At 41.3% G+C, this 26,474-nt stretch overlaps 1 protein-coding gene across 1 annotated transcript in view; it reads left to right on the top strand.

Moving 5' to 3' along the window:
- The window catches only part of shroom4 (shroom family member 4), a 64,623-nt gene extending 38,576 nt beyond the window's left edge, over positions 1 to 26,047 (top strand). The window contains exons 3-12 of the mRNA XM_054601303.1: positions 5,536 to 5,745; positions 10,731 to 13,557; positions 16,460 to 16,521; positions 17,865 to 18,707; positions 19,608 to 20,255; positions 21,187 to 21,316; positions 21,397 to 21,498; positions 22,284 to 22,454; positions 22,620 to 22,762; positions 23,224 to 26,047. Coding sequence (XP_054457278.1) covers positions 5,536 to 5,745; positions 10,731 to 13,557; positions 16,460 to 16,521; positions 17,865 to 18,707; positions 19,608 to 20,255; positions 21,187 to 21,316; positions 21,397 to 21,498; positions 22,284 to 22,454; positions 22,620 to 22,762; positions 23,224 to 23,380 — 5,293 coding nt within the window. The 3' untranslated portion in view covers positions 23,381 to 26,047. The remainder of the gene's footprint in view (positions 1 to 5,535; positions 5,746 to 10,730; positions 13,558 to 16,459; positions 16,522 to 17,864; positions 18,708 to 19,607; positions 20,256 to 21,186; positions 21,317 to 21,396; positions 21,499 to 22,283; positions 22,455 to 22,619; positions 22,763 to 23,223) is intronic.
- The last annotated feature ends 427 nt before the right edge of the window (positions 26,048 to 26,474 follow it).

A 26,474-nucleotide genomic window follows, 5' to 3' on the forward strand; every position in this document is an offset into this window, starting at 1 on the left:
CACACACACACACACACACACACACACACACACACACACACACACACACACACACACACACACACACACACACACACACACACACACACACACACAAGGAGGAAGTACCTCTGCATTTCTCTTACCCCCCCCTATCTCGTCAAACAATAACAGTGTGGAACTCTGGGTATTATTTTAGCAGCCGTCCACCACTTTATCTGCTCTCCACAATACTTCCTCTCCCACTGACTCACACATCCTGCCTGGGAGGGGGGCGAGAGAGGCATAGAGAGAGAGAGAGAGAGAGAGAGAGGGGTGGGAGAGAGAGGGAGAAATAGCCATGTTTTGTCTTCCAGCAAGAGGAGGAGGAAGAGAGAGGAAGAGGAGGGAGAGGGGATGTGAGCATCGTCGGGTGGTTTTTACTTCTACAGATGGACATCGGCTCTCGCTCACATTTCTACCGATGTCACGAAACAAAAAACGGCTTCAGGGCGAGAAGTTTTATTATGTCGATTCTTCTCGGAAAAAGAGGATTTTAGAGTAGTCCGTGTTTATTAGTAGACTCTCAACTCTTCAAACTTGAACTTATCCCAGTGATGCTGGGGACCTGAACTGGGATCAGTTTGACAGCTCGTGCTTCAGCCCTTCAGAGTCTGGTAGGTCTTTTTTCTGAGGTCGCACATAAGTTTAGGATTGATAATCTAATCTTCTCAATGAGTTCTTTGAGGAATAAATGTATGGCAAGTTCATTTTCTTACACTAGACGGAAAGTCGTTGTCGTTTGACCAACAGTAGCCTCGCTTTTATCTTCACAGGGAGCGGTTGTCGAGCACATGATGCGTCTTTTTCTCATTTTACAATCTTTCTTTCCTCTTGAAGTCGTGCATAAGTCTCCGTCCTTATCAGAGAGATTGTCCAAATCTGTTTGTCTGGCTGCCTTTTGTCTGGCGTTCGTTCTGTACTGTATTGCGACTTTGTGTGTGACTCAGATTATGCGCGTTTGACCTTTGCGGTATCAGTCAGCTGTTGCAGTTTCTGAGCATTAAGTAGGACATTCCAGCAGATCCTTTTCATAGAGGCTCATTCAGAGCTGCATGGACGGAGAATTCATAATTACTCTGCCTCTTTTTCTCGCTATTTGTGTCTCTTATATCTGTTTTTTTGTGTGTTTACTTTATCAATTCCCCACTTTAAGACGAACAGAAAACTGGAGAATGTATTTATAAATGGAAGTTTGCCATGTCTCGCAAAGTTGATTTGGATTTCCTGGTTGGTCGCGGCCGCAGCAACATCACAACAGCGATTTACTCATTATCTCGGGTCTTTCCACATCAAGGACACGCTGTTACCTCGCGTACGTCAGAGAGTTCTTAGAAAAACATTATTGATGTGATTCCTATTTGAGTGTTTCTCCCAAGCTGTGACAGGTAGCCAACAGTGTCACAGAACAGGGAAGGGGGATTTCTTTGGATTATGTTATTAACTTAATTTACAGTTGGTAGAATGGACTGTAGAGCTTTGCTGTGTCTCATGTGTCCTGTTAATGAAAAGGGCAACAGTTTATGGAGTGTCACTGAAAGCAGCACTGACAAAAGCTTTGGAAAACTTTTAATACTTCACTCCCAAGAAAGATTTTTAGGACAAGAACTGCTTGGAACCCTTAAATAGGGCCCTTTGATACAGAGAAAATCAAATATCACCTTATTTTTTACCAAATACCTCAATTATTATATTTCAGCAACATTGTTGGGTTGACCATTGGTGCTTTTACAAGATATTTACACACTGAGATTTTTGATGATCATCAGTAATGGAGATATAATGACAAAGTGGTTAAATGCAAATAATAGAACAGCTAGAACAACCAGAAAATAACACCACTGTACTGTAATTCAGCCCTTAAAACCATGAAAAGACAACACTAATGCCATATTACGATATCTAAAATTTAAGACAATATAATATCAATATATTTCCCAGCCTAACACTCAAATCTTAAAAAAACTTTCAAATTGGGACCATATTAGGTTTACTTTATAGGTGAAAACTTGCTGTATCACCATACATGATTTTTAATTCTTGCTTTGTGTAAATATATTTATATATCTATTTTGCTATATTTTATTTTTGCTTTTAATGTTTTACCATTTTTGTAAATTACATAAAATGTTCTCTTTTGGTTTTGGACGTACAAAACAAGTAATATGAACATGTCGTCTTGGAACTTCTGGGAACTTCAAAGGCTTTTTTTTGTATTTTTGACATTTTTTAGACTAAACTACTAATTGATGATTGAAAAAGATAAAATGAACCAACAATATATGAATTTGACTCTTTGTCAGTTTTTCCAACCTATTCCTGAAGAAACTATATAACTATTTAACTTGTATTTTATATAGTTTCATTGACAAACTTGAACTTGTTTTTCTTTGAAGCATTGTTTAAACTTAAGGTATATGTTTTTAGACACCTAAGAATCTCTCACTTTGACGTCTTTTGACCTGCAAATCACCAAATTATGCTAACAAGGATGAATAAATGCATGAAGCCAGCCTTTTTGTCATTGCAAAAGTAATTAAAAACAAATAAATCTACCCATTCCTTAAAGTAAAACAAGTGTTAATGGACCACTAAAATGAGCAGAATGGTATCAAACATAGTAAAAACAAAAGTTTGTAGAAAAGATTTCCACTACCTCCCAATATCACAGGCTTTGGTTCCATGTAGAAGATTGAGTTCTTCTTACTGTAAATCACAACATTTCTTGGATACATGATACATGATCCCCCCTCGAGCACTAATCTGAGCATTTTGGAAAAACACGGATTGGTTATGTGGTTTCAAAAGAACTTTCCCCTTCTGCTATGCATGGTTTCCAAACAGCACAGTAGCTTTCTCTATCACATTCTTAAGTTGCACATTGATCTTTATCATACTTTCTTCATCTAACTTTGGCTTCACACAGTTTGTTTTGATTTTCATGGCCATCAATCTCTGAAAGCTAAACTTGGAGTAAAGAGTAGGTGGTGGGTTCGAAAATGGTATTTTCTCTGGTCGAGTTTGGACGGTTCCCACACATGTTCATGCACAAACATACAAAATATGCACATAGAGAAACACACACAGCCTCTATATAAACTTTCTCAGGGGATAATTTTAAGGACATTGTCAGCGGAGTCGAACAATCAGTGGGCTGAGATAGAAATCCCTCTTAAGGAGCGAGAACCAGGAAACAAGAGTGTTTATTTTGGATGTGGTTCCCCCTGCTTCTGCTTTATCATAAACAATAATACTCAGAAATGGTCCCTTTCCTTTCCCTCGCCGTGCCAGGATCCGCATTCCTCTCCCAAAAAAATCTACCTCCAAATGTTTCTCATTTTACATTTTGGTACTTTCAGTTTGCAAATCTCAACCAAAGTCTCTTCTGGAGGACTTTGTCGGTGGAAATGAAGCCGTTCTGCCCATCCAGCTGTTAACTCTGTGGTTTTCATAGCTCTCGTCAAGTCCTAAGTCAACAGACACGAGTCCATGTCAAGTCAGTTGAGACTACTCCAGCTTAGGTTTGAGTCTTGTCAAGTCTCAAGTCAATCAAGACAAGCCCAAGCCACGTCTGAAGTCTAATGAGACACGTTTCAGTCAATAACGAGTCATGTAAAGTCTCAAGTCTATTGAGACAAGTTAAAGTAATAATCTTTTCAAGTCTCATGTCAGTCAAGACAAGCCCAAGAAAAGTCCCAGTCAAGAACAAGTCTTGTTAAGTCACAAGTCAAACAAGACAAGTCCAAACCAGGTTTGAGACACGTCAAGTGTCAAATCGAACGAGACAAGTCCAAGTCAAGTTCAAATTTAGTTAAATGTCAAGTCATTTGAGACAAGTCGAAGCCTGGTTGGTCATTAATTAAGTGACAACTCTAATGAGACGAGCCTAGGACCAAGTTCAAATCTTGTCAAATGTCTAGTCAACTGACACAAGTCCAAGTCAAATAAGAGACTCATTAAGGCCAAAGTCAATTGAGACAAGTTCAAGCCTGGTTTGATTTTAGTCAAGTGTCAAATCAAACAAGACAGGTCCAAGTCCAAGTATAAATCTTGTTAGATATCAACGTCACTCAAGGCAAGTCCAAGTCAAGTCTCAGGTCAAAGTCAACTTTGAGTAATGTCGAGTCAACAGCGTTTGTTGTTTTCATACTCTGAACATTTGTTTCCATTCAGCGGTAGTTTCCCCAACTGTTATTAATCCGAAAGATAAACACATAACGTTCCATTCAGACTCTGAGAATACATTTATTCCTGAGCTTTCTCTCTTTATATCCTTTTATTTTCACTCCTTTTTCGTTTTGTTTCCATTTCTGTCTCACACACTCACCGTCTGCAGGGGGTTGAATTGAATCTGGCGAACATATGGGGATCGGAAGTCTGAATAAGGGAATTAGTGAATATCATGGGATACGCTGGAATGTCTGGCTTCAGATCAGACTGACTGGGGAAACCTACTGTACTTGTTGGATGAGTTTTTAATGGCAGCCCAAATAGAAGCCCAAACAACTATTGAGGAAGCTGTTTCCACAGAGTTTGGGTTGGCAAGGTACCACTGCTGTGCTAAGTTTAATTTGAGCCCCGATCTTGAGAGACACTTACAACTGAGGCTGCAAATAAGCAGGTCGATTCAGCCATTTCTCCTGAATATATCATTGTATTTAGACAAAAAAACTGCTTGTATCTTTGAATTTAGATTTAAAGAATCGTGTCAAAAAAGAGGAGGTTGCAAAAGAGAAAATGTAACGTACTGTATAGAAAGGAAATTACATTAGCCATCTTGGGAAATGGATGTCTTTATTGCCAATTTACTGTATATAGTAAGACTGGAAAGGTTAATGCAGGAAATACCACAGCATCATCAGGGGGCGACTCCTCTGGTTGTATAGAAGTCTATGAGAAAATGACTCTACTTCTCTCTTGATTTATTCCCTCAGTAAACATTGTAAACATGAGTTTATGGTCTCAATCTCTAGTTTCAAGTCTTCTTCAATACAGCATGATGTTCATTTAGTAAATGATGCTCCATTTAGAGTCAAACAGACCATAAAGCAGGGGATGCTTTAGGGCGGGGCTTAAATGGTTGCAAAAAAACAAGATGGCGACGACCAAAATCCCGAATTCGAAGCTTCAAAACCTCAGTCCACAAACCAATGGGTGACGTATTTTGTCCACCTATTTTATATCAATGAGGGAAGGCAGAATTTTACAAACACCCCTCAATAATAAACCCCAACAGCACTACAACTGCCACCTCCAAAATGACTGTAAAGTTGAATGAAATCATAATTTTAAACAATAAAAAAATAACATTTTAAACTCCTTGAAGGCAGGATTTCTTGCAGGGCTGCTGTAATGTAGTTTAAGCTAAATGTTCGTAATAATTTGACATCTGTGTGTACGATATGTGATCATTAAAGCAAATACAAGAAGTTGTTGTTATTGCTTATGTAACATAATGGGTGATGTAAACAGCTCATCCTCACCTGAGTCTCCCTCTCTCTCACCTGTCTCCCACAGACGCAGCGTTCCTCTCCTCAGGCCTCACTCCTGGCACCTGGCGAAGCAACCGGAGCCTGGCGAACCCCTCCCTCCTCCTCCGCCTCCTCCGTCTCCTCCACCTTGCCTCCCCACTGCCGACTCCCCTCCTCTCCCCCCTCCTCCCCCTCTGTCTGCCATGCAGCTCCACCCCGGCTCGTACACACTACCCTGGCAAACAACCGACAACAGGTGAGCAGCGGATGGTCACGCTTGGCTTCATGTGATGAAGCGGTACATGGTGATATCAGGTGAAATGGAAGAAGCTTTATTTCCATTTTAGGGCAAAATAAATCATCTATCTAGCTTATAGAAAGTGTAATTACATCTTCAAATGTAATTACACACAATGCTGAATGTGTTTGATAACAAAACATTTTAATTTGAAGCTCCTAATCTCAGTTTTTATTGGTTTTAAGTCACATTATTTGCAAACATTATCAGTGCTTTCATTGCCTTGTTTCCACATTTCAAAAAATGTTCATACATTATTACATTGACAAAAAAACTGCAAACTTTGCATTGAAAGTCACATTTTTAAATAAATGTCAATTAATAAAAGTGCTGCTAAGTTATTTTTCTCAGCTGTTATATATAACACTTCCTTATTCCGGCTGTTGGAGTTTAACAAAAAGTTGCCTAATGTGGTGGTTTTCCCACACATGAGTGTGTCATGCTGTAGGTTTGAGTCAAACACAATGAGTCTCTATAAGGGGAATATATAAGTCACTGCCGGGGGGGATTTTTGGTCACCAGGAAACAGGTGACATCACCTTGTTAGACTAATGTCAACACTGCCCACGCAGGAAGCCCATTGGTCTATTTTTGACTTCTGTTTAAACATTCCAAAGTGATAACCAATCAGGACTGTTCTTTGTCTGTCTGTCTTTTGGGGACCAGGTGGATGTTTTGTGTTGAGTTAGTTTTGTTGGAAAATCTGTGTAATTTGACGAAGAAATGCGCTTAATTTTCTATAAGATATACATTTTTTCTGACAGCTTTTGTTTCTGATTGCTGTCGTTAGCTGATGATCATTGTGTTGGCCCGTTCAGCTTAAACAAGGATGTGTGGAGTTGACAAAAGACATCACAAATGCATTGAGCTTTGCTTTTATGCACTTGTAAGTTGTTGTAAGACTATAACTTTTGCAAATTACACAATAATGATTAATGTTCCTCCATAATGTATCAGTAGAAAGAAGATATATATAGTTAAGCCTGCGAAATGCCTGATTATTGTTGGTTGACTTACAATACCTTTTTTTTTAAGTTAGCTGACCTTAGCCACCATAAGCTACTCATCATACCGGACAAAATGAGGCTTTAGCAACTTATTAATTGCTTATGCAGTCAGCTTTTCATTGTTAGAGGACAAATAGGTCTAGTTATTTATTCATTCAGCGTCTTTATAGAGTGTCTGCTGCATCATAATTTTGGCTCCAACTTACTAAAATGTCATTAGAAATTTCTTTAATGATTAATAAAGTCATCGTTTCGTCTATAGAATGTGGGGAAAATAGAGAAAAATAGCCTACAATTTCAGTCAAAACAGTCCAAAAGAATAATAATAACCTTTATTTACATATCACATTCCTAAAAAACAATGTTTACAAAGAGCTTTAATATAAAATTACATTTAAAGTATTATTATCAAAATAGCTACACAGCTCATTGTTTCAGCTTTAAAAGCAATCATGGATATTTTTATATATTACAGTAAAACAATTGGGACAATAGACAAATTGTTCTGTCAGGTCAAATAAAAAGAACGCCTGTAAGTACAGTAGTCTTTGTATAGCAGTATGATCTCACAAACTGTAATCCTTTTTTAAAGGAAAGAGGAAGTCACTGCAGTCATCTGCGTATTGACTCACAATAAAAAATAGTCTTTGTCAGTTTCATGGGGCAGTACGTCATCGCCCTGTACTGTTCTCCCTCTGATAAGAGTCAGTGATATAATGGACCACTATTAGATCTAATAGTCCCATGTGGATTGGATAGCAGTGTGTCGCATGTGTGGGTTTCTTATTCCCACAGTGTGTCCTGCACACACAAACTATACAAACACACACACACACACACACACACACACACACACACGGAGGCAGCTCCCGGCATAACTCCGGACAATGGCATGTGACTCCCAGAACATGTGGACAAAGAGAGGAAGACGTTCAAAAAGCTGTGTTTGTGTGAAAGAATTGGGACGTTTTTTACCGTCTGCATTTTTGTGTATTTTTACGGATAAACAAAAAAATTGTTCTGAGCTTATCTGCACATCTTTTAAGCTGTAAGCGTGTGTGTAATTTGTCAGAACAAACATGCCTCATTGTGACACAGTGTGGTGGTTTATCTGTGTCGAACCCTCACACTCACATGTTCCACATGATTGTCTGATTGGGCAGGAGTGGACGGTCATTTCCCGTCCAGCTCCCGTCTCATTTCCTCTCTTCCTCTCGCTGTCACCCAGGTCAAATCTATACAGCCGCCTCTGCTTTCTCATTCATTGCTCACTTCCTTTAAAGATCATTTTCTCATGCTTATAATGGAAACTTTTTTTCCCTGCAGTTTCAGACTTTTGAATGTGTTTCTCATACCTTTCTAGGCAGCCATTGTTTTCCATTTATTTCTGTACAATATAAAAGCAAGTAAGTGACTTTTGAAAATTGATGAAGTACTTGCTGTGCATTGTATTTGTAGTCTTGTGACCTTTAAGTTCCCATTGAAGTACAGTTCACATTCTAGGCTACACATTTATCATCAAATTTTATCAGACAAAGTTATATTTAAGGAATACTCAGCATGTGAGCGTGATGTAAAATAAAGTAATTTTGTTCTTAAACTAGATTTTAAACAGATTTTTTAGCTTTGGGTGATAATGAACTCAATAAGTACAATTTCCCGAACAAATCTGCATCAGATACCCAAAACCATAGACTGCATAGAGTCGTGCCGTCACCCATTGGTTTCTGGACTATGGTTTTGATGCCTCAAGTTTGGCATTCTCTCCGTCCCCATCTTGTTTGTTTTGCAACCAGTGAACAGAAGTGACCATATTTGGACCGTGGAGAAGTGATGTAGAGACGCCGTATTCGGCTCTGGCAGCGACCTGTCAATCACTGTGTAGCCCCTCCCCAAAGCATACCCTGCTTTATGCTCTATTTGACTCTAAATGGAGCATCATTTACTAAATGAACATCATGCTGTATTGAAGAAGACTTGAAACTAGAAATTGAGACCATAAACTCATGTTTACAATGTTTACTGAGGGAATAAATCAAGAGAGAAGTAGAGTAATTTTCTCATAGACTTCTATACAACCAGAGGAGTCGCCCCCTGGTGGACAGTAGAGAGAATGCAGCTTTAAGGCACTAAAACATTTGCTTCACTTTTTAGAACCGGAAGTTGCCGCCTGCCCAAAACCAACTGCCATGTTGTGTTCTTAAGGTGCCCTCATATTAATAATGTAACAATAACAAAAAGATTAACGCAGACTTGATGTTCACAGAGTCGGATTCCAAAACTTTCAAAGTTCTAAGAGCCAGATCACAGATTTTCATAGTTTGCAGAAAAATCAAATGGCTGCCAAAACAAATTCCATTCTTTTCTTCAACACCGAAGAATCCCGTGCAAAAAAGGTGTTATATAAAGCATAAATGATTTGTAATAAATTATCAAAAACATGCAAAAGCACTTGCATTCTCTTAAGCTAAATGTCATGGATTTTTTTATACATAGCTAAAATAGACTAAATAGTCCACCAAAATATTTGACTACATGAGCAGATAATCGTATTTTTACAAGATTTAGTTGTGGTAAAATATTTTATAAGTATATAAGCAAATCCAGATCTTTGCATGGATTGCAAACCATAAATACCACAGAAACAGCCAGAGGACAGTCAGCCGGTTGTTTCCCCATACTTGTTTGAGATCAAAGCTTGTTTAGAAATTTCTCTCCTCTGTCTCCTTGGCTACTTTCTCTATTGTCTGAATAAGAAAAGCAACAAAATCCAAAGGGGTGAGTGACCACTTTCTCTTTATAGGAAAAAAGAAATACCACATAAATATGAAAATAACGTTTTGTTGCAGCCTTTAGAGATTGGATTTCAACCAAGCACAAAAATACTGGGTGCCCTTTCCTTTTGGAGAAATCTAAGCTCTCCTTATGCTGGAAAAAAAACTACCCGTCACTTTGTGTTATATGGTTTCTCCAACAAGTTGGGATTGTTGGGAAATTCCTTTTGTCTTTCTTCTTTTTTGTCTTTTCTACAATTTTTTGGAGCATTGATGTACTTTCATTGGACAGTTAGAAGTAGAAGGGAACAGAATGAGGAGGGTGATGTGCAATAGAGTTCAGTTTCAAACAACATTGTGGTTGTGGAGGAGCTGTCCCTTCTTGAAGGGTTTTTGGGGAGTCTTTCCTGATCTGGATCAAGCGTCTAAGGGCAGCAGGTGCCATATGTTGCACAGATTGCAAAGCCCTCTGGATCAAATATGGAATTTTTGGCTGTATAAACAAACTATCGGTTTGTGCTGACTAAAGCATGAGCGGGCTCTTCTGTAAACATCATGTCATGTAATCAATGCAAAGCTTAACTGACCTACTATCCAGTAAACGTGAACAAATATGTTTTCATTTAATGATCTCAATCAAATTTGAATGAGTAGGTTTTTAAAAATGTGGTTTTGGATTAAATCAACATTTATTGTCAAGAAGATGGGACAGGAAGAAAGAAATGAAAGGAAGAGAGGAATCACGGGGATGACTTGGAGATTTTGACTCCAGGCAGTGAGAATTTGATGAGGAGGAAATCCCTCTTCCTTCTTAAGAGGCTTCCTCCGAATGCCTTTGAAATCACGTGGTGCTGCCGTAGATCTTCGGCTTAGGACTGATAGAAAACAGACTCCCCAGCTGTGCAGTTCAAAAGTTGTACTCCAGAACCCCATACACAGTGTTTCAAGGGGAAAATAGCAACTTGACACTTGAAAATAAATGATGACTGATTGTAGGTGGCTCCTTAAAGGGTTTTTCTTCTGCACTGTTGTAAGAATAGTTCAGATTATAGATGAATGCCAATTGCAGGTTTCGAGAGATTGCTTTAATATGCCAAATGAATAATCAAAGTGTCTTTATGAAACACCTGAGTTGATCTTCTTTGTCTCCTTGTCTTTGCAGTGACTTGTCCTTGCAGTGGGGTCAGCTGTCCAGACCTTACTCCTCCACTGATCGAAGCAGTTCCCTGGGCTCCATGGAGAGCTTGGACACACCGACACCCACTGCGCAGCCGTACTCCGACTCCCATAGTTCCCCCGTCGACCCCACCCTCTTCAACAACAAGAGAGACTCTGCCTACAGCTCCTTCTCCGCCAGCTCAAACACGTCCGACTACGCCACGGTGCCACTGAGGCCCGGAGACGCCTGCTCCATGGACAACCTCCTCCAGGGCCTGGGGCCGACTTGTCGAGGATACCATCGCGGTGATACCTCAACCCTGGGGAGTTCGTCTGGCGAGGCCCCGGATGAGGTGCAGCTTATTATACTCAAGTCCAGGTCCTTGACCAGGCCAAGAACAAGGCCTGTTGAGGTTAGAGAGAGGCCTTCATCCTGCTGTTATGACAGAGGAGACTTTGAGATCATAAGAAATGGAGAAAGAGGAGCTGAGAGAAAGATGAACCCTCCTCAGCCTCCAACCAGGAAGGACAGTTTTAGGGCAACCAGGACTCGGCCTAATGCCGCCAACAAACGTTGCGTCTCCGCTCCGATTGAAATTTCCAGTGATTCTTTTTACCGTGAGGAAAACAAGTCCTCTCTGGATGTTGAATCGGGAATGCTTAACGGCTTCCCTGCACCAGGAGAAGGTGACAAAACTGAGAATTTAAAAGACTCGCACTATATCCAAAGACAGACAGAAGACGTTAGACAAATCAGATGTGATCCTCGCGCTAATAGGGACTACAATTCAGAGAGCACTTCAGATCACCTCCCTGATCCCATCACCTCCTCTCGTCCTGGCTCCTTACCTGCAGAATCCTCCATGATGGTTCAAGAGGATTCTCGTATCATGCACTCCCAGACCAAGCACTCCTCTACGGGGCTTCACCGGCACAGCGCCCCCGATAAGCTCCTCGCTACACAACTACAGTTATTGCAGTGTAATAGTGATAGCTCTTCTTTGGAGCCTCACAATCCATCGGACACTTCTGATCCCTCCTTGTCTTCTTGTAGCAGCCAGTGGTCGCATTCGTCGCTTCAGCCCACAAGGGACGACCAAGAAGCTCCTTACAACCACGTCCAAGCGCCGTCAAACAAGCGGGGAGGCAGCCGTTGTTCGACTCCAGGATCTGTGTTCTTAGATGGGGATGATGACGACGGAGGCTCAAGTGAAAGGCTTGAAAGCAAGGGTGTAAATGGTGGGTCCCTCCCCTCAACAGAGCATCACCACCCATGGGGCCGCTCTGTGAGCGGACCAGGGGATCCCACTGGATCAACCCAGAGGAGGCTAAGCTCTGACCAGATACTAGAGAGAGATTTCCAGCCTCTTAGTGCTGCTGCCAGTGTGGATACGTTACTGGAGGAGCAGAGGGAATTGGATAGAGGAGGAAGTGGAGGTAAATGTAAAGAGGTTGCAGCAGAAATGTTGGACATGAAGAGGTCGAACGCGTCCAGGAACCATCGCCGAAACCGTCGTCGTAGCGAGCGATTCGCTACCAACCTCCGGAATGAAATCCAGAGGAAAAAGGCTCAGCTTCAGAGGAGTCATGGCCCAGGAGGGTTGCTCTGCAGCGGGGAAACTGTCCAGGAGGAAGAGGGTCAAGACCTCAATGAGGAGGGGGCAGACCCTGAACCCCCTGCCCAGGAGAGGACTACCAAAGTCGCATTTGCCTCACCTGTTAGTCCCCAAGATGCACCGGGTGAGAAAGCAAAAACCTCAAGTGAATCGAACGATGAGGTTTCGCAGACTCAGTCGACAACCTACACTCAAAACAACATCCCATCCAGGTCCGTTCAGATTCTGGACCCAGGAGTGCCAAATTTTGGTGTCGGTGTACGAGTCATAGAGGAACCAGCGCCTGCTGGCAAAGCCCGCCGCTGGCGTTGGACCCCCGAGCACAAACTACAACCAGAACCCGAACCAGAAAGACGGTGTGGAGTCTCCGGTGAGAAGGCGTTGGGACTCACAGGGTCACGGCATGGGGTTTGTGCCTTCACCTCCTCATCCACTTCCTCATACAGTCGCTCCTCTTCACGGACGGACGAGTCGGATATCCTTCCGTTTGCGGACAGAATGAAGTTCTTCGAGGAGACGAGCAAGGGCGCATCCAATGTCTCGAGTCTATCGAGTCGCAGGCAGAAGAAACCCCTCCATCATCAGGAGCTCCAGGGAGGGGAGCTCAATCAGCACCCGACCCAGAGGAGATACTCCTACCAGGGGGGACTTCAGCAGGAGACTGCCCTGCTTCCGAACACTATGGAGGCCAGGAGGATGTCTGTGAGCACCGGCATGGAGAGGCAGAGAGAGAAGCAGAGGGAACAAGCGAGAGAGAGGGAGGAGAGGGCGAGGGAACGGGAGAGGGAAAGACAGGAGAGGGAGTTAGAAATGGAGAAGGCAAGGCTGAAGGAGGTTCAGCGGGAGAGGGAACGAGAGGAGAGGGTGAGACAGTGGGAGAGGGAACGAGAGAGGGAGCTTGAACTGGAGAGAGAAAAAGAGATGGAGAAGGCCAGAGAGGAGGAACGTCTCAAAGAAGAACGAGAGAAAGAGATTGAGAGGGAAAGGGAGGAGGATGCTCGGCTCCGCTCACATCAGGAGTTTTACAGCATCAGAGAAATAAATCAGGACTTCCAACACGACTTCCAGCCGAAGCCTCAGGCGTTCTCCCACGGCCACACCCAGAATCAAGTCCAGAGATCGGCTTTTCATCCCGTCAACAGCCCTTCTCAGCTCCTGGAGAACCAGCAACCTCATCACCAGGGTATCACAGCGAGGAGCTACACTCCTACTGAGGTAAGAGTGCTGCTCTAACTCATAAATGATGCATCAAGACACACGTTTAAAAACGCAGGATAATAGGGCACAATCTGTTTTTATTGCCATTGATGGAAGACTATATCTATCAATCAATCAAGTTCTATACATATAGCACCTGTTAATCAATTCAAAGTGTACATATGTCAGGTTGCTGCCACTACCACTACGTGACTCCTCTGCAGTCCAAATATGGCTACCTCTGTTCATTGGTTGCAAAAAAGCCAAGATGGCGACGGCCAAAACGCTAAATTCGAGGCTTCAAAACATCAGCCAACAATCCAATAGGTCACTTCTTATGTACAGTCTATGGTTTTGTCGTATGTAAAATAGCTTAATTTTTAAGCTATTAAACACCAACCAGCAACCAAAACATTACATCAACATTGCTGATAAAGGAACTTCTATACCAAAGCATCATTCATAAGACCTAAAAACATGATTTCTTCAGCAGGCATCAATCCTTTTGAGACAGAAACACGTTAGCAACCGCTAACAAGTGTTGTTTACAAGCCAAACAGATTTCCTTACTAAGCAGAATAACAGCCGGCAGAACTGAAACTAGAGTGAAAGATAAACTTTGCAGCTCACTGAAATCAGACTGTGGGGTTTTGGACCGAGGACCGAAGACCCGGTTCTCTAAAAAGAAACAGCTACACAAAAGGGAGATCGAGTGTCCCTCCTTAGTTGGACGGTTGGTTTAGAGTTGAAACCTCGCATCCTGCATGCGGTCAAAAGCCAGAACTTCTCACTAAAGATTCAAATAGCTCGTGGAGCTGAGGGAGATTGCGCAACAGCGGCGGACACTTGTGTCAGCAATAATAGCAGCGTTGGGTTACAGCTTTGCCCACGAAATGATTCAACTCTCTCGGTCTGAACTGTTGACACTACTGTGACCTTTAACCTCTTAGTAACCTCATCATATCACACATTTGTCTTCGAGAGAATCTGTAGGAAAGTGAATACAATTGTAGAGAAGTACATGAACATATAAATGAATCACGGAATTATAAACGAAGGGGATGGATGTAAATGTTATGATAAAAAAAAAAGTATTTCTATGAGTATATTTATTTAAAAAATATTTGTTAAGTTTTTAAGTTAAGTTTAAATGTTGTTTGCAGCAAAATTAGATCTGATCACATCTTTTATTTTTATTTTTGGGACATTAAATCCACACTTATTATTATGTTGTTTTTACCTTAAGGACATGTGAGATATACTATATTAAATGCATAGATATGATTTATGAAGGGCTAAAACTTGCAAATGTTAAAAAATATTTTGCAAGATGATATTATTATTCTTTACCAGCTGTAAAGGAATAAAAAAACTCAAATGTTTTCCATTTATTCACCAGTGGCGGCCAGAAGAAGCTATAAATCACGTAATGCCCCTTTAAAGCCCAAGAGACAGTGGATTTAAGTTCGGAGGGGGCATCAACGGTCCTTGAGGTTTAGAGTTTATTATCACAAACTTATCAGTTGTTAACATTTTATGGATTTTATTCTCTGTTGACAGCGAGTGACGGCCAAATATGTTAAATTCACAGCGCAGCATTCCAACAAAAACACCGTCTGAGTGTTCAGATTTACATCGCAGACAGAAAATACCTCACCCAGGAATCTGTGTGTGTGTGTGTGTGTGTGTGTGTGTGTGTGTGTGTGTGTGTGTGTGTGTGTGTGTGTGTGTGTGTGTGTTGTGTGTGTGTGTGTGTGTGTGTGTGTGTATTGTGCAGCTATCTGTGAGTGCAATGAGTTCGTTCAGCATTCCACTGGAGGAGTTACAAACCAGGTTGAAGGTGCAGGCGTATCTGATAAACTGTCGCCACAATAAGAGTTATTTATTTTCATCAACAAAAGACAGTTTTATCTGTTTTTCAGTCATTTATTTAAATTTCTTCTTGTTTATTTGTCCATCGAGTCAATAAAAATGGAGCCTCTGTTTTGTGATAATGAGAAAAGCAGAAGTTTGGCAAAATAATATGAATTTAAAAAACAGCTGAGCAATTTATCTGCAGATGAGAGACCTTGAAATGCGTTTGAAAGCTCCAGGAAAATACAAATAAAACAGACCTTCAACAAAAAGCTGAATAGCTCAGAATTAAATGAAGTCTAGTTGAGTCCAATAAATTGAAATATAATAAAACACAATTAAATGTAAGAATGCAACAACAGTTCAGAGAAAGATAAATCTGAAACAATAAATCATATTGTTTTTCAAAGTAAAACAATCATTTTGTTATTTATTCATTCTTTTTTTAAATGAAAAATGCCAAAAACTGGTTCTCAATTATGAATATTTAATGTTTTATTTTGTCTTTTATGACAGTAAACTGACACTTAACACCTAACTTATTATAACATACTCTTATATTGTTTGTTTGTTTATCATATTCTATAGAAAATGGTCATATTTTGTGTTTATTTTCAATGCACCACTTCACCAACCTAAATTCCTTGTATGTGCAAAACATACTTTGCAATAAACCGCTTCTGATTCTGATTCTTAAATATTTGGGTTTTGGACAAATGTCATATTTGATGAATTGAGAAGATAATTTGTAGATTTATTGATAATGGAAAACATTGTCAGGTGCAGCCCTTAGGAGGAGACACAGAATATAAAACAATTGCATAAAGAATGTGATTTGAAAAGTGATCTAAAATCAAACAAACCTGCTTGGCATGCAGTTTTTTGACCTAATAAAATAGCTCCACCTCATTAAACCTTCTCACCATTAAAGTATACGACAGGGTGGAGTCACACACCCGTTTCCCTCCAGCATTGACGTGTGCTGACCAAACATTTCGCCCCAGATTTATTCCTTCCTTCACTCCTTTCGGTGTTATTAACCATAGCCTTAAAACGTCTTCCACAGATGCATCCCGCCCGGCAACAGGAAACGACCAACCTCAACAGGAAGTACAGCCTGACGGAGAGGTGAGCCACTTCCTGTAGTCCAAACACACACACACTCATTTAAACAAGAAGCATTTCTTTTTGATTGACCTTCTATATTCCCATTCTGACACATTTGCTCCGTCTCTGATTGTCTCTAAGTGAGTCTCCGGAGACTTTAGGTGGGGTCGGCCCATTGTGCTCCCAAAACGGGGGAGGAAATCCCACTCAGTCATGCCCGGCTGTGTTTTGACTATAATGAGCTCTTTAAGTGTGCAGAGCAATCATCCATGCTTAAATTATGTGCCCATAATGGTATGTGGGTTGGACGCTGATTCCTGCATGTAGGACGACAACTTCTACTCATATCTGACCCGAGACAGAAACAGTTCAGAGAGTCTGGGATGCATGAAGGAAACATTAAATGTAATTTAACCACTTTCTCCGATTGTTTTTGTTTCGTAACCCGGACCTTTGAAGGCCTCTGGAAACCTTTTAATGAAGAGGGGAGAGGTTTTGACCGTAATGCATGTTTTTCTGCCCAAATTTAGAGCCGTTTTAGATAATCTGCATGAGAATGTGTTTTCTGTGCTTTACAACAATTCAAAATTTAGCAATATAAGAAACTTATGACAGTTGTCACCAAGAAAACCCAATTAAGTGTGATCAAACCACACCGAGAGTCTCAATAAATCAGGTTAGCTGAGTTTTACTATTATATAAGACATTAAGATGTTTTTTTCCAAACTTTATTTTTGGATTGTCAGTATTTAATCATGAAAATTTAAACGATATAGTTCACATTTTGGGTACACGTTAATACAGAGCTGGAGTCAGGATGTAGATAGCTTAGCTTAGCATAAATACAAGGGGTAAACGAAAAATACACAAATTACCAAACTTTGTTTTCTTTGTTTAATCTCATCCACAAATAGAAATTTAAACTCCAGAAATAGTTGCACCACATAACTATAACCTAAATCCAAAATAGACCCTTTGCTAAGCCCCGCCCCTCAACCGCAGACTGGCCAACCACAGCATCCAGCAGCATTATTTAGGAGCTTCCTGTCTTTATGCTAAACTACGCTAATCATATCCAGCACAAATCAGAGAGGTTTTAATCTTCTAGAGTCACTCTCGGAAAGAAAGCAAGCTCCCAAAATGTTGAACTATCCCTTTAAATATTCATCACTAAATGATTCAAATTAAAGTCAGGAAAAAAACATCTTTAGTTATTAGTTATGACGAGTTTAACACTCAAAAATTGTGTAGAAAATGCTCCATCAGCTCTGTGGTTTGTGGTCTTTTTGTGGAAAGAAAAATGTGAATCATTTGTTCCTTTAATGTTCTTAAATGTGGACCGTTTGATTTGTTTGTTGACAAAGGGATTACTCCAGCTGGAGACGGGAGTCCAGACCTCCAGAGACCACCAATCCGTATCATCAGCACCACCAGGGTCGATGGGGTCACAGACCGGCCGACGACGATCGCAACGGATACGCGTTCCCTCCGCCGCCGGCTCCTCTCTCCCTGCGAGGACGAGCCATGTCCGAAAACGACCTCCGCTTTGACAGAAACAGCAGCCAACGCTGGTCGCCATCGATCTCCGTGGCGACCAGCCACACCCTGAGCGAGGTGGAGGAAGGAGGGGGCGGAGTCAGGGGAGGAGAAGCCGGCAGCACCGCCCGGCCAAACAGGAAGAAGACTCTGCCTCCGCCCAGACCGCCGCCCCCAAAGTGGGAGCAGTTCCACCGCAGGCGTGCGTCCCACCACACCCTCTTCACCTCCTCTTCTTCACCTCACTCCACCCTTACATCCTTCGACGCCCCACACTATCCAACCCACACCTCCTCATGCGTCCCTCCACCTGAAGTGTCCCGACAGAGGTCCTACAGTCTTCCTCCGGAGAGACGGGAAGTGTCCGAGTCCTGCCCGCGATGCAGCTGCAGCCAAACCAAAGAGCCTTCGTCCAATCAGAATCACCCACAAATGCAGCAACACCCCTTCACCCACGCTCCGTCCAATCAGAATCAGGCTCAATCCCCGGAGCGGGGCTTTGCCGTTGCTCCGCCCAGTCCCATGTTCTCAAGGCGGAGCTTCAGGCCGGTGGCTCCGCCCCTAAAAGAGAGCGACATGAGGGGCTCGTATGGAGGACAGCAGGAGAGGATGGAGGATTTATCATCGCTTCCTCCACCTCCACCGCCACCAACAGGGAGCAGCATGAGCAGGTGAGCTGGACAGTAAATTTAAAGTTTTATAATAGTTATATTGTTACATAATGTGCCTTTAAACAGTTACTCAACCCACCAACAATACACGCTTTTAATGTGGTTATAGTGTGTTAATCCGGCTTTGATAGCCTAGCAGGAAACCTAAAAGGTACATTTTCATATTCCCAGTGAATAAAATAATCTCATCTTCAAAAAACAGGATTTTAATAAACCTAAAAAAATCCCAAATAACTAATTAACTATTTAAAGTTTTTTATTTGAAATTACTCGTCCCCCTTGGAATGATTTTTTTTTGTAGCTTTAATACAGCAGAAAAATATATTAAAGATGATTTTAACAGTGAGTTGAAAAGCTTTGTTTTACTTCGCACCTGTAGCCACTCCTTGCAATGATGTCACAGTGTACTGACCACACCCTGCAGTACACTGTGACATTACATTACAGTCATTTAGCAGACGCTTTTATCCAAAGCGACTTACAGTCAGTAGTATATTACATATCATTCACCCATTCACACACTGATGACAGGCTACCATGCAAGGTGCCACCATCAGACTCTAACTAACATTCATCATCCAGTCCACACCGATGGCAAGCCTTCAGGAGCAACTTGGGGTTAAGTGTCTTGCCCAAGGACACATTGACTGCCGGGTATCGAACCACCGACCCTCTGATTGGAGAACTACCTTGCTCTCCACTACGCCACAGCGGCGCCATCGCTGCAGCAGTTAAACCAGGTTAAAGTGTTTAGTTCGAAGAAAGACAGAAGTGAAAAAGAAGTTTCTGGGGAACTAAAAGAAGTTTTTAGGGGAACTAAAATGTGTCCTGGAGCCACTTTTAGTCATTTCCATATTTTTTGTATTTGTGTTGATAAAGTTTTTCTCTGTCTCTTTGTAGTTTTTCTGAGCTGATCGGTGACTCCGACCAGGACAGAGTATCAGTCAAACCTCACAAACAGCAGTCCAACGTGAGACCAGGAGCCGAGTGGGAGAGAGCCCAATCTCCCAGAGTTCATAGCGACTCAAACCTTCCACCTGTCCTCGCAAACGGAGGCGTTTTACCTCCTGAATCCTACTTCTCCATGGACTACGAGCAGCAGCAGCGGCAACTCCGTACGAACCGGGGCTTCCAGAGCATCGAGCCCCAGAAGGCCCCAGAACCAGGGACCGAATCGGAGACGACCCTGAGCCCGAGTCCAGCACACAGCCTGGACGTGGACCTGGACATCCCCATGGAGACGGACATCGACGACTTCCAGGAGGACGACGACGGGCTCCCGCAGCAGGACGAGCCAATCACCAGCGAGCTCCCTTGCTTCGCCCTGCCGGTCACGGTCCTGGAGACGGACATCGACACCTTACCGGACTCACCGTCGGGTCGGACGAGAGCGGAGAGCGGCTCCCTGGAGGAGGAGCTGGAGGCCGGGGTTCGAGAGAGGCTGAGCCTGGAGGAGCTCTTCCCCCAGAGCGGTGAGGGGGAGTCGGGCAGGGAGAGCTGGAGAGGAACCTACCAAACCACGGAGCACAGCACCGACAGCTTGGACAGGTAACCAGAGAGAGAGAGAAACTGAAGTTTGGTTTCCCACAATCCTTTTCCAGAGCTCCACACTGCAGCTTTCTATCTGCTCTCCCTGTTATGTTTACAAACGGTTGTTTTTTTTCCCAACACAGATGCCAGATGGGTAACTGATACCACATATGACAGAAAAACAAATACTAGAGAGTTTAGAAAGTGAACTCTGACGGAAAATTGTGTAATTAATCAGAATTTGAGCCTTTAAATTCCTTTTAATCTATCTATAAATGTCATAAATAATATGATAATAATAATAATGTTAATACCAATATACAGTATGCATAGTATAAGTTGATGTGCTGGTGAAAGTGTCTGACTAAACTTTGTTTTCATCCTTAATTCTTAATGTGTTATCTCATGATGTTCCTTTTTAAAAATTGATAATTTTACGCAGTTTGTAAAGCAATATTTTTATGAAATATTTGCAAAAATGAACAAAAATCCAGATACAAAAACCAAGAACATACATTAAATTATGTAAGAATTATGTATGCATGAGAAACACACTTAACAATAAGCTATATTTATGATTAAATTGCAACATTTAATTAGTTCATAACTGCAGGATGGTTGTGTTGTGAAAAAGACATCTGGTATTTTTAACAACACAACCATTAAACCCTTTCGATTATAGAATATGGATAGATTATAATGATTTCATGCTCATTATTTTTATTTTTCTGTTCTTGTATTTTTGTTGCTTTATTTGCTCGTTAGGAGTCGAGATGTTTTCCATCTGCCGCCTTGTTTTTCTCTTGCGTCACTCAGACAACATAACTGATTGCATTTGTTATTCATGAACTTTTCTAATCACTCTGTTTTACGTCCGCGTGTCTGTTTTATCGCTTCGACCTCTTGTGTTTTATCTCAAATATATTAAACTGACCCCCCCCTCCCCCAGGCGGTCCGGTGCGAGCTCCAGCTGTTCGTCCTATTACAGCACGTCGGCCGCCAAAGCTCAGCTCCTGTCTCAGATGAAGGACTTCGCTGATAACAGAGAGAGGGACGAGGACGACGAGCTGACGTACAAGGTGAGACGACGATGACGCGTCGCCGGTTGTTTTCATTCTGAGAGTTTATTTTTCTAACATTTCCTCCGTCCGTGGTGCAGAAACAGCTGATGGAGAGCCTCCGCAAGAAGCTGGGAGTGCTGAGAGAAGCTCAGAGGGGACTGCAGGAGGACATCAGAGCCAACGCACAGCTGGGAGAGGAGGTGAGGAGAAGACTTTAGGAATCTAAACAAACTCACTTAAAGTTACTGAGAGGAACTTTAAACTGCTTCTGGATCAGTCTGAGTTTAGCCCTGATCCTCTATATGACGTCCATCAGTAAACAGGCAGACAATCAGAGACCCAGATCCACTTATTCTGTCCGATCATGAGTCCAAAACCACCAAAAAAGTCAATTTACAATGATATATATGGTGCAAGAAGGTCACTTTAGAGATCACTCAATTCCATGTATTTTTCTTTTACTGCTTTTAGAGTTATAAAGCTGCAACAAGCAATTATTTTCATCGATTAATATACAGATCATTTTCTAAATACATCTATAAATATGTAAAAATGAATGTGAGAAAAATGTCTATCGTATTTTCTCAGAGCCCAAGTTGAAATATTTAAATAAAATAATACAAAACATTTCATCGTATTTCATTTATTATCAGAAGAATGAAGAAAAAAAAGACAAATATTTACATTTTAGAAGCTTATTATCAAAATTCTTGCTCACTTCATCCGTTCCTTTACTTCATCATGCAGTCACACATTGATTCTTACTTATTTGACTTTTGAACCATAATAATGGCACATTAATTTGAAAAATCAAGTTCTTTATACACTGAAGGACACAAAATGGCGACCAAGAGAAAGTACTGTGCTCCTGATCAGACAGTGTTACCATCTCATGCACCAAACCCAACCACATTTTTAACATTGAAGGACTGAAAACAAAGACAGAACCACAGTGTTAAGCTGTGTCTTTTCTCCGTGTCCTCAGGTGGAGAGCATGGTGGTGTCAGTGTGCAAGCCCAACGAGGTGGACAAGTTCCGCATGTTCATCGGCGACCTGGACAAAGTGGTGAGTCTGCTGCTGTCGCTGTCCGGGAGGCTGCTGAGGGTGGAGACAACGCTGGACACACTGGACAACGAGACGGAGCTCCACGAGAGGGTGAGCACAGTGATCAGCTTTTAAATGCACCAAGATGTGGTATTTGTGGGGTTTGTCCATTCTGGGCTACCGTAGAAACATGACAATATGCAACATGTAATAAATAAATGATTAAAGGGGTCACTTAAATGTCCTTAAATGTAAATGTCTCTCTCTGTCCTCTAGCTCCCCCTGCTGGAGAAGAAGCGTCAGCTCCTGAGGCAGCTGTCCGAGGCTCAGGACCTGAAGGACCACGTGGACCGCAGAGAGCAGGCCGTCAGCCGGGTTCTGGCCCGCTGCCTCTCACCGGAGCAGCACCGGGACTACAGGTACACAACGCCACCACGCACCATAACACACACACACACTGAATACAGGCTAAAAGAGGCGTGTTTGATGGATGTAACAGTAGAATATTTTGTCACTTTTGAGCTCTAGTCTGTGAAATTTGTGGTTTTGGAAAAAGGAAACTGGCTAGACAGATACATTACCACAAAGACATCAACTTGGAAGCATGAAGCATGTTTTTTTTGGACAGAAAATCTAGGAAATCGCCCCCCAAAAATGACAATTAGCTACCTCTTGTGGTGAGCTCGTAGTGAAAACAAACATTAAAACACAGCATTAGATAAAATATTAAAATTCACGTAAAAACATAAAAATAATAACTAAAAATGCGCAAAAGTTTTCCAATTCAAGAGTCAAATAGTTCACCTTTGGGTCCTCGTGTGACCCATACTTGTCTCATCTGTATACATTTCTAAAATGTTCATGTTTTTCCCCGTCGCAGCCACTTTGTGAAGATGAAGGCCGCCCTGCTGGTGGAGCAGAGGCAGCTGGAGGACAAGACCCGGCTGGGGGAGGAGCAGCTGAGGGGGCTTAGGGAGAGCCTGGGTCTGGGTCTGGGGATCGGGATGGGAATGTCGATGGGATACGGACATTACTGAAGAAAAATAAAAAGCCGAAAGAGATGAAGAAGCAGGAGCTTGTAGTCACATTTAGTCAGTTTCAAGACAACAAGAGAATGAGGATCGATAAGTTTAACAGAGTCTCTTAAAGGAATAGTTTGACATTTTGGGAAATAAGCACCATCACTTTCTTGCCGTGAGTTATGTGAAAAGATCAACACCACTTTAAAGTCCGTCAGCACCTCTAAGACTACCCGTTTAACATGTTTTATCTTGTTTAAAAGGAGGTTGGTAATTTGCTGCGTTACATTTGAACCGGTCTAAGTTCCAAGTGGATAACAGTGGCTAACAATAGATAACAGTGGCTAACAATAGATAACAGTGGATAACAATAGATAACAGTGGATAACAATAGATAACAGTGGATAACAATAGATAACAGTGGATAACAGTGGCTAAAAGTGAAAAACAGTGGCTAACAGTGAAAAACAGTGGCTAACAGTGAAAAACAGTGGATAACAGTGGATAACAATAGATAACAGTGGCTAACAATAGATAACAGTGGCTAACAATAGATAACAGTGGCTAACAATAGATAACAGTGGCTAACAATAGATAACAGTGGATAACAGTGACTAACAATATATAACAGTGGATAACAGTGACTCAAAGTGAAAAACAGTGGATAACAGTGGCTAACAATATATAACAGTGGATAACAATATATAACAGTGGATAACAATGGCTAACAATGGATAACAATGGCTAACAGTGGATAACAGTGGCTAACAATTACATTCCCAGCCTTGACTTCCAATTTCTGAGGCTAATGGAACGCAGCATTTATGCTAAACTAAGCTGAAGCTTCATATTTAGTGAACCCAAAATGTCAAACTGTTCTTTTAAGGGATTAGCAGAGAACCGGAAGTTTCAGGACTAAACCAACAACCCTTTTTTAAATTTTTTATCAACAACATAAAAGACTGAAGGAAGAAAAAGACAAAAGAAGAAGAAGACTACTTGTATGTGAACAAAGAAGGAAAATAAAAGCACACACACACAAAAACAAACTATATCCTCTTCTCCACGTTAAACATGTACTGTAAGACTGTATTAATGACACTACACTTCTTCTAACACTACGTTGCCAAAGACATATTTTCTTGAATGTGTCGCTGAGACGCTGCTTTATTTCTTGTTGTTGTGTGTTTTTTGCGTTTTATATTTAAATCTCCTGGTTCAGAGAATCAAAGGAGTGTTCACACGGAAGAAAAATGTTACCGACACTTAAGTCAATTAATTGAAATGCAGCATTATTAACTGCTATTTTTTCTTTTGTATTCACGTTCGTTGCTGGCTGACACTTTTCATTCAGCAAAAACATGTTCTGTATTATCTCCCTTTAAACCTTCGTAATACTTTGTACTACAAACATGTTATACCGTGTGGGGTTTGAGACTCCACCCACTCGTCACGTGATAACTGTTATGTACAGAAGACACTTGTGTTTATAATGTAAACAATGTGTATATAGTGTTGTTGTTGTTGTTGTTTTTTTTTGAAAGACTGGAATAGGTTGTAAAAATTGGTTTGTAAAAGATGAACGTGAAGAGGGAGACGAGTCAGCCATTTCTGTATATCTGTACTTTTCTGTCTTCGGTTAACTCATCCATTTAGGATTTACCGGAGACCGTAGTGTGAAGAACGCTTGTTTGTTTTCCTACTGAGAGTTACATGAGACGTTTGAGACCAATCTAATGTTTGTACGGTAATAATGAGGCTAAAGCAAGCCGTCTGCTAGCGTAGCTTAGCATAAAGACTGGAAACAGGGGGAAACAGCTAGCCTTGCTCTGTCCACAGCGACACAATTACACGAGCATTACACAAACAAGATATAACGTGTTAATTAGCGTGCTTTTACCTCTGCTTCCTGTTTTCGTGCTAAGCTAAGCTAGCTGGCTGCTGGACTTGGCTTCATATTTAACGCATATATATCTGAGAGGGGTGTCTATCTTCTCGGCTGAATCTCGGCAAGAAAGCAAACAAGAGTAACTCAAAAATTTCAAACTAGTGCTTTAAAATTTGAGAAAGTTTGGGTTTTTTTTTTCCCAATTTGTTCTCTTTTTTTTTTTTTTTTTTTTTTTTTTTGCTACGTTACCAAAGTCTCCTGAGCTTTAAACCTCAAACTAAACCCGCTCTGCCTGCCTTAGTAAATCAAATAAAGAGAAAAACAAACAGCTCAACAAGAGACGGGAGGGATTTGGAAGAGGAAATGTGTTTATCTTGGCTGTTGAAGTTAAGTGAAAAAACAGACACTCTTTGTCATTTTCTACTTGTATTCATTTCAACACATCTGCAGCTTAAAGTTTATTAAAAGTTACATTTTCTGTAGTTTATTCTAAGATGATTCCTGCTGTTTTAACACCAAACAAACCACACATACTTATCCTGTTTTGTACATATTACGTGTATTCTTGTATTTTTTCTAAACCAACTGGAAACGTATCGACTTGACAAGAGAGGAGAGAAAGTCGCTTGAGAGTATATTTCTTCTTTTCATGTTTTTTTTCCTATGTAATTTTGATTTATTCAATTTTTTTTTTTGCTGTGTGTGCAAAATGCATTACAAGATTGTGTAACTGCAAAAACACTCACGTGAGGGGAAAAAAAAGTACCATAAATAATAATAATAGTATTTTAAACTAGCTTCACTGTCTCCTGTCGTGATTCATATCCACTGTGGGTGAACGGTCTCTTTATGCTGTGTGTGTGTGTGTGTGTGTGTGTGTGTGTGTGTGTGTGTGTGTGTGTGTGTGTGTGTGTGTGTGGTTGGACGGTTAAGTAAATACTTCTGAGTGCAAATGGAGGTTGACGGATGGTAAGTGGAGTCGTTGGGATGTGGTGAGGAGACGCATTAAAGAGAGGGCTCGTTAAAACTTATTGATGATCCCATTGTTTTTTTGGGGGGGGGGGTACTACGGCTATAAAAATGTTTAAAAAAAGATCTGAAATGTGCATTTAGTTCCAACTTTGTACACTGTAAAACTTTGTAATGTAAAATTAAAGAAAATGACTGCTTAAAGACACTTTACATTCACAGTTTCTCTACTTTATCGAAAGAATACAGCAACTT

The sequence above is a fragment of the Anoplopoma fimbria genome, chromosome 7 (assembly GCF_027596085.1).
Source record: "Anoplopoma fimbria isolate UVic2021 breed Golden Eagle Sablefish chromosome 7, Afim_UVic_2022, whole genome shotgun sequence".
Lineage (NCBI taxonomy): Eukaryota > Metazoa > Chordata > Actinopteri > Perciformes > Anoplopomatidae > Anoplopoma > Anoplopoma fimbria.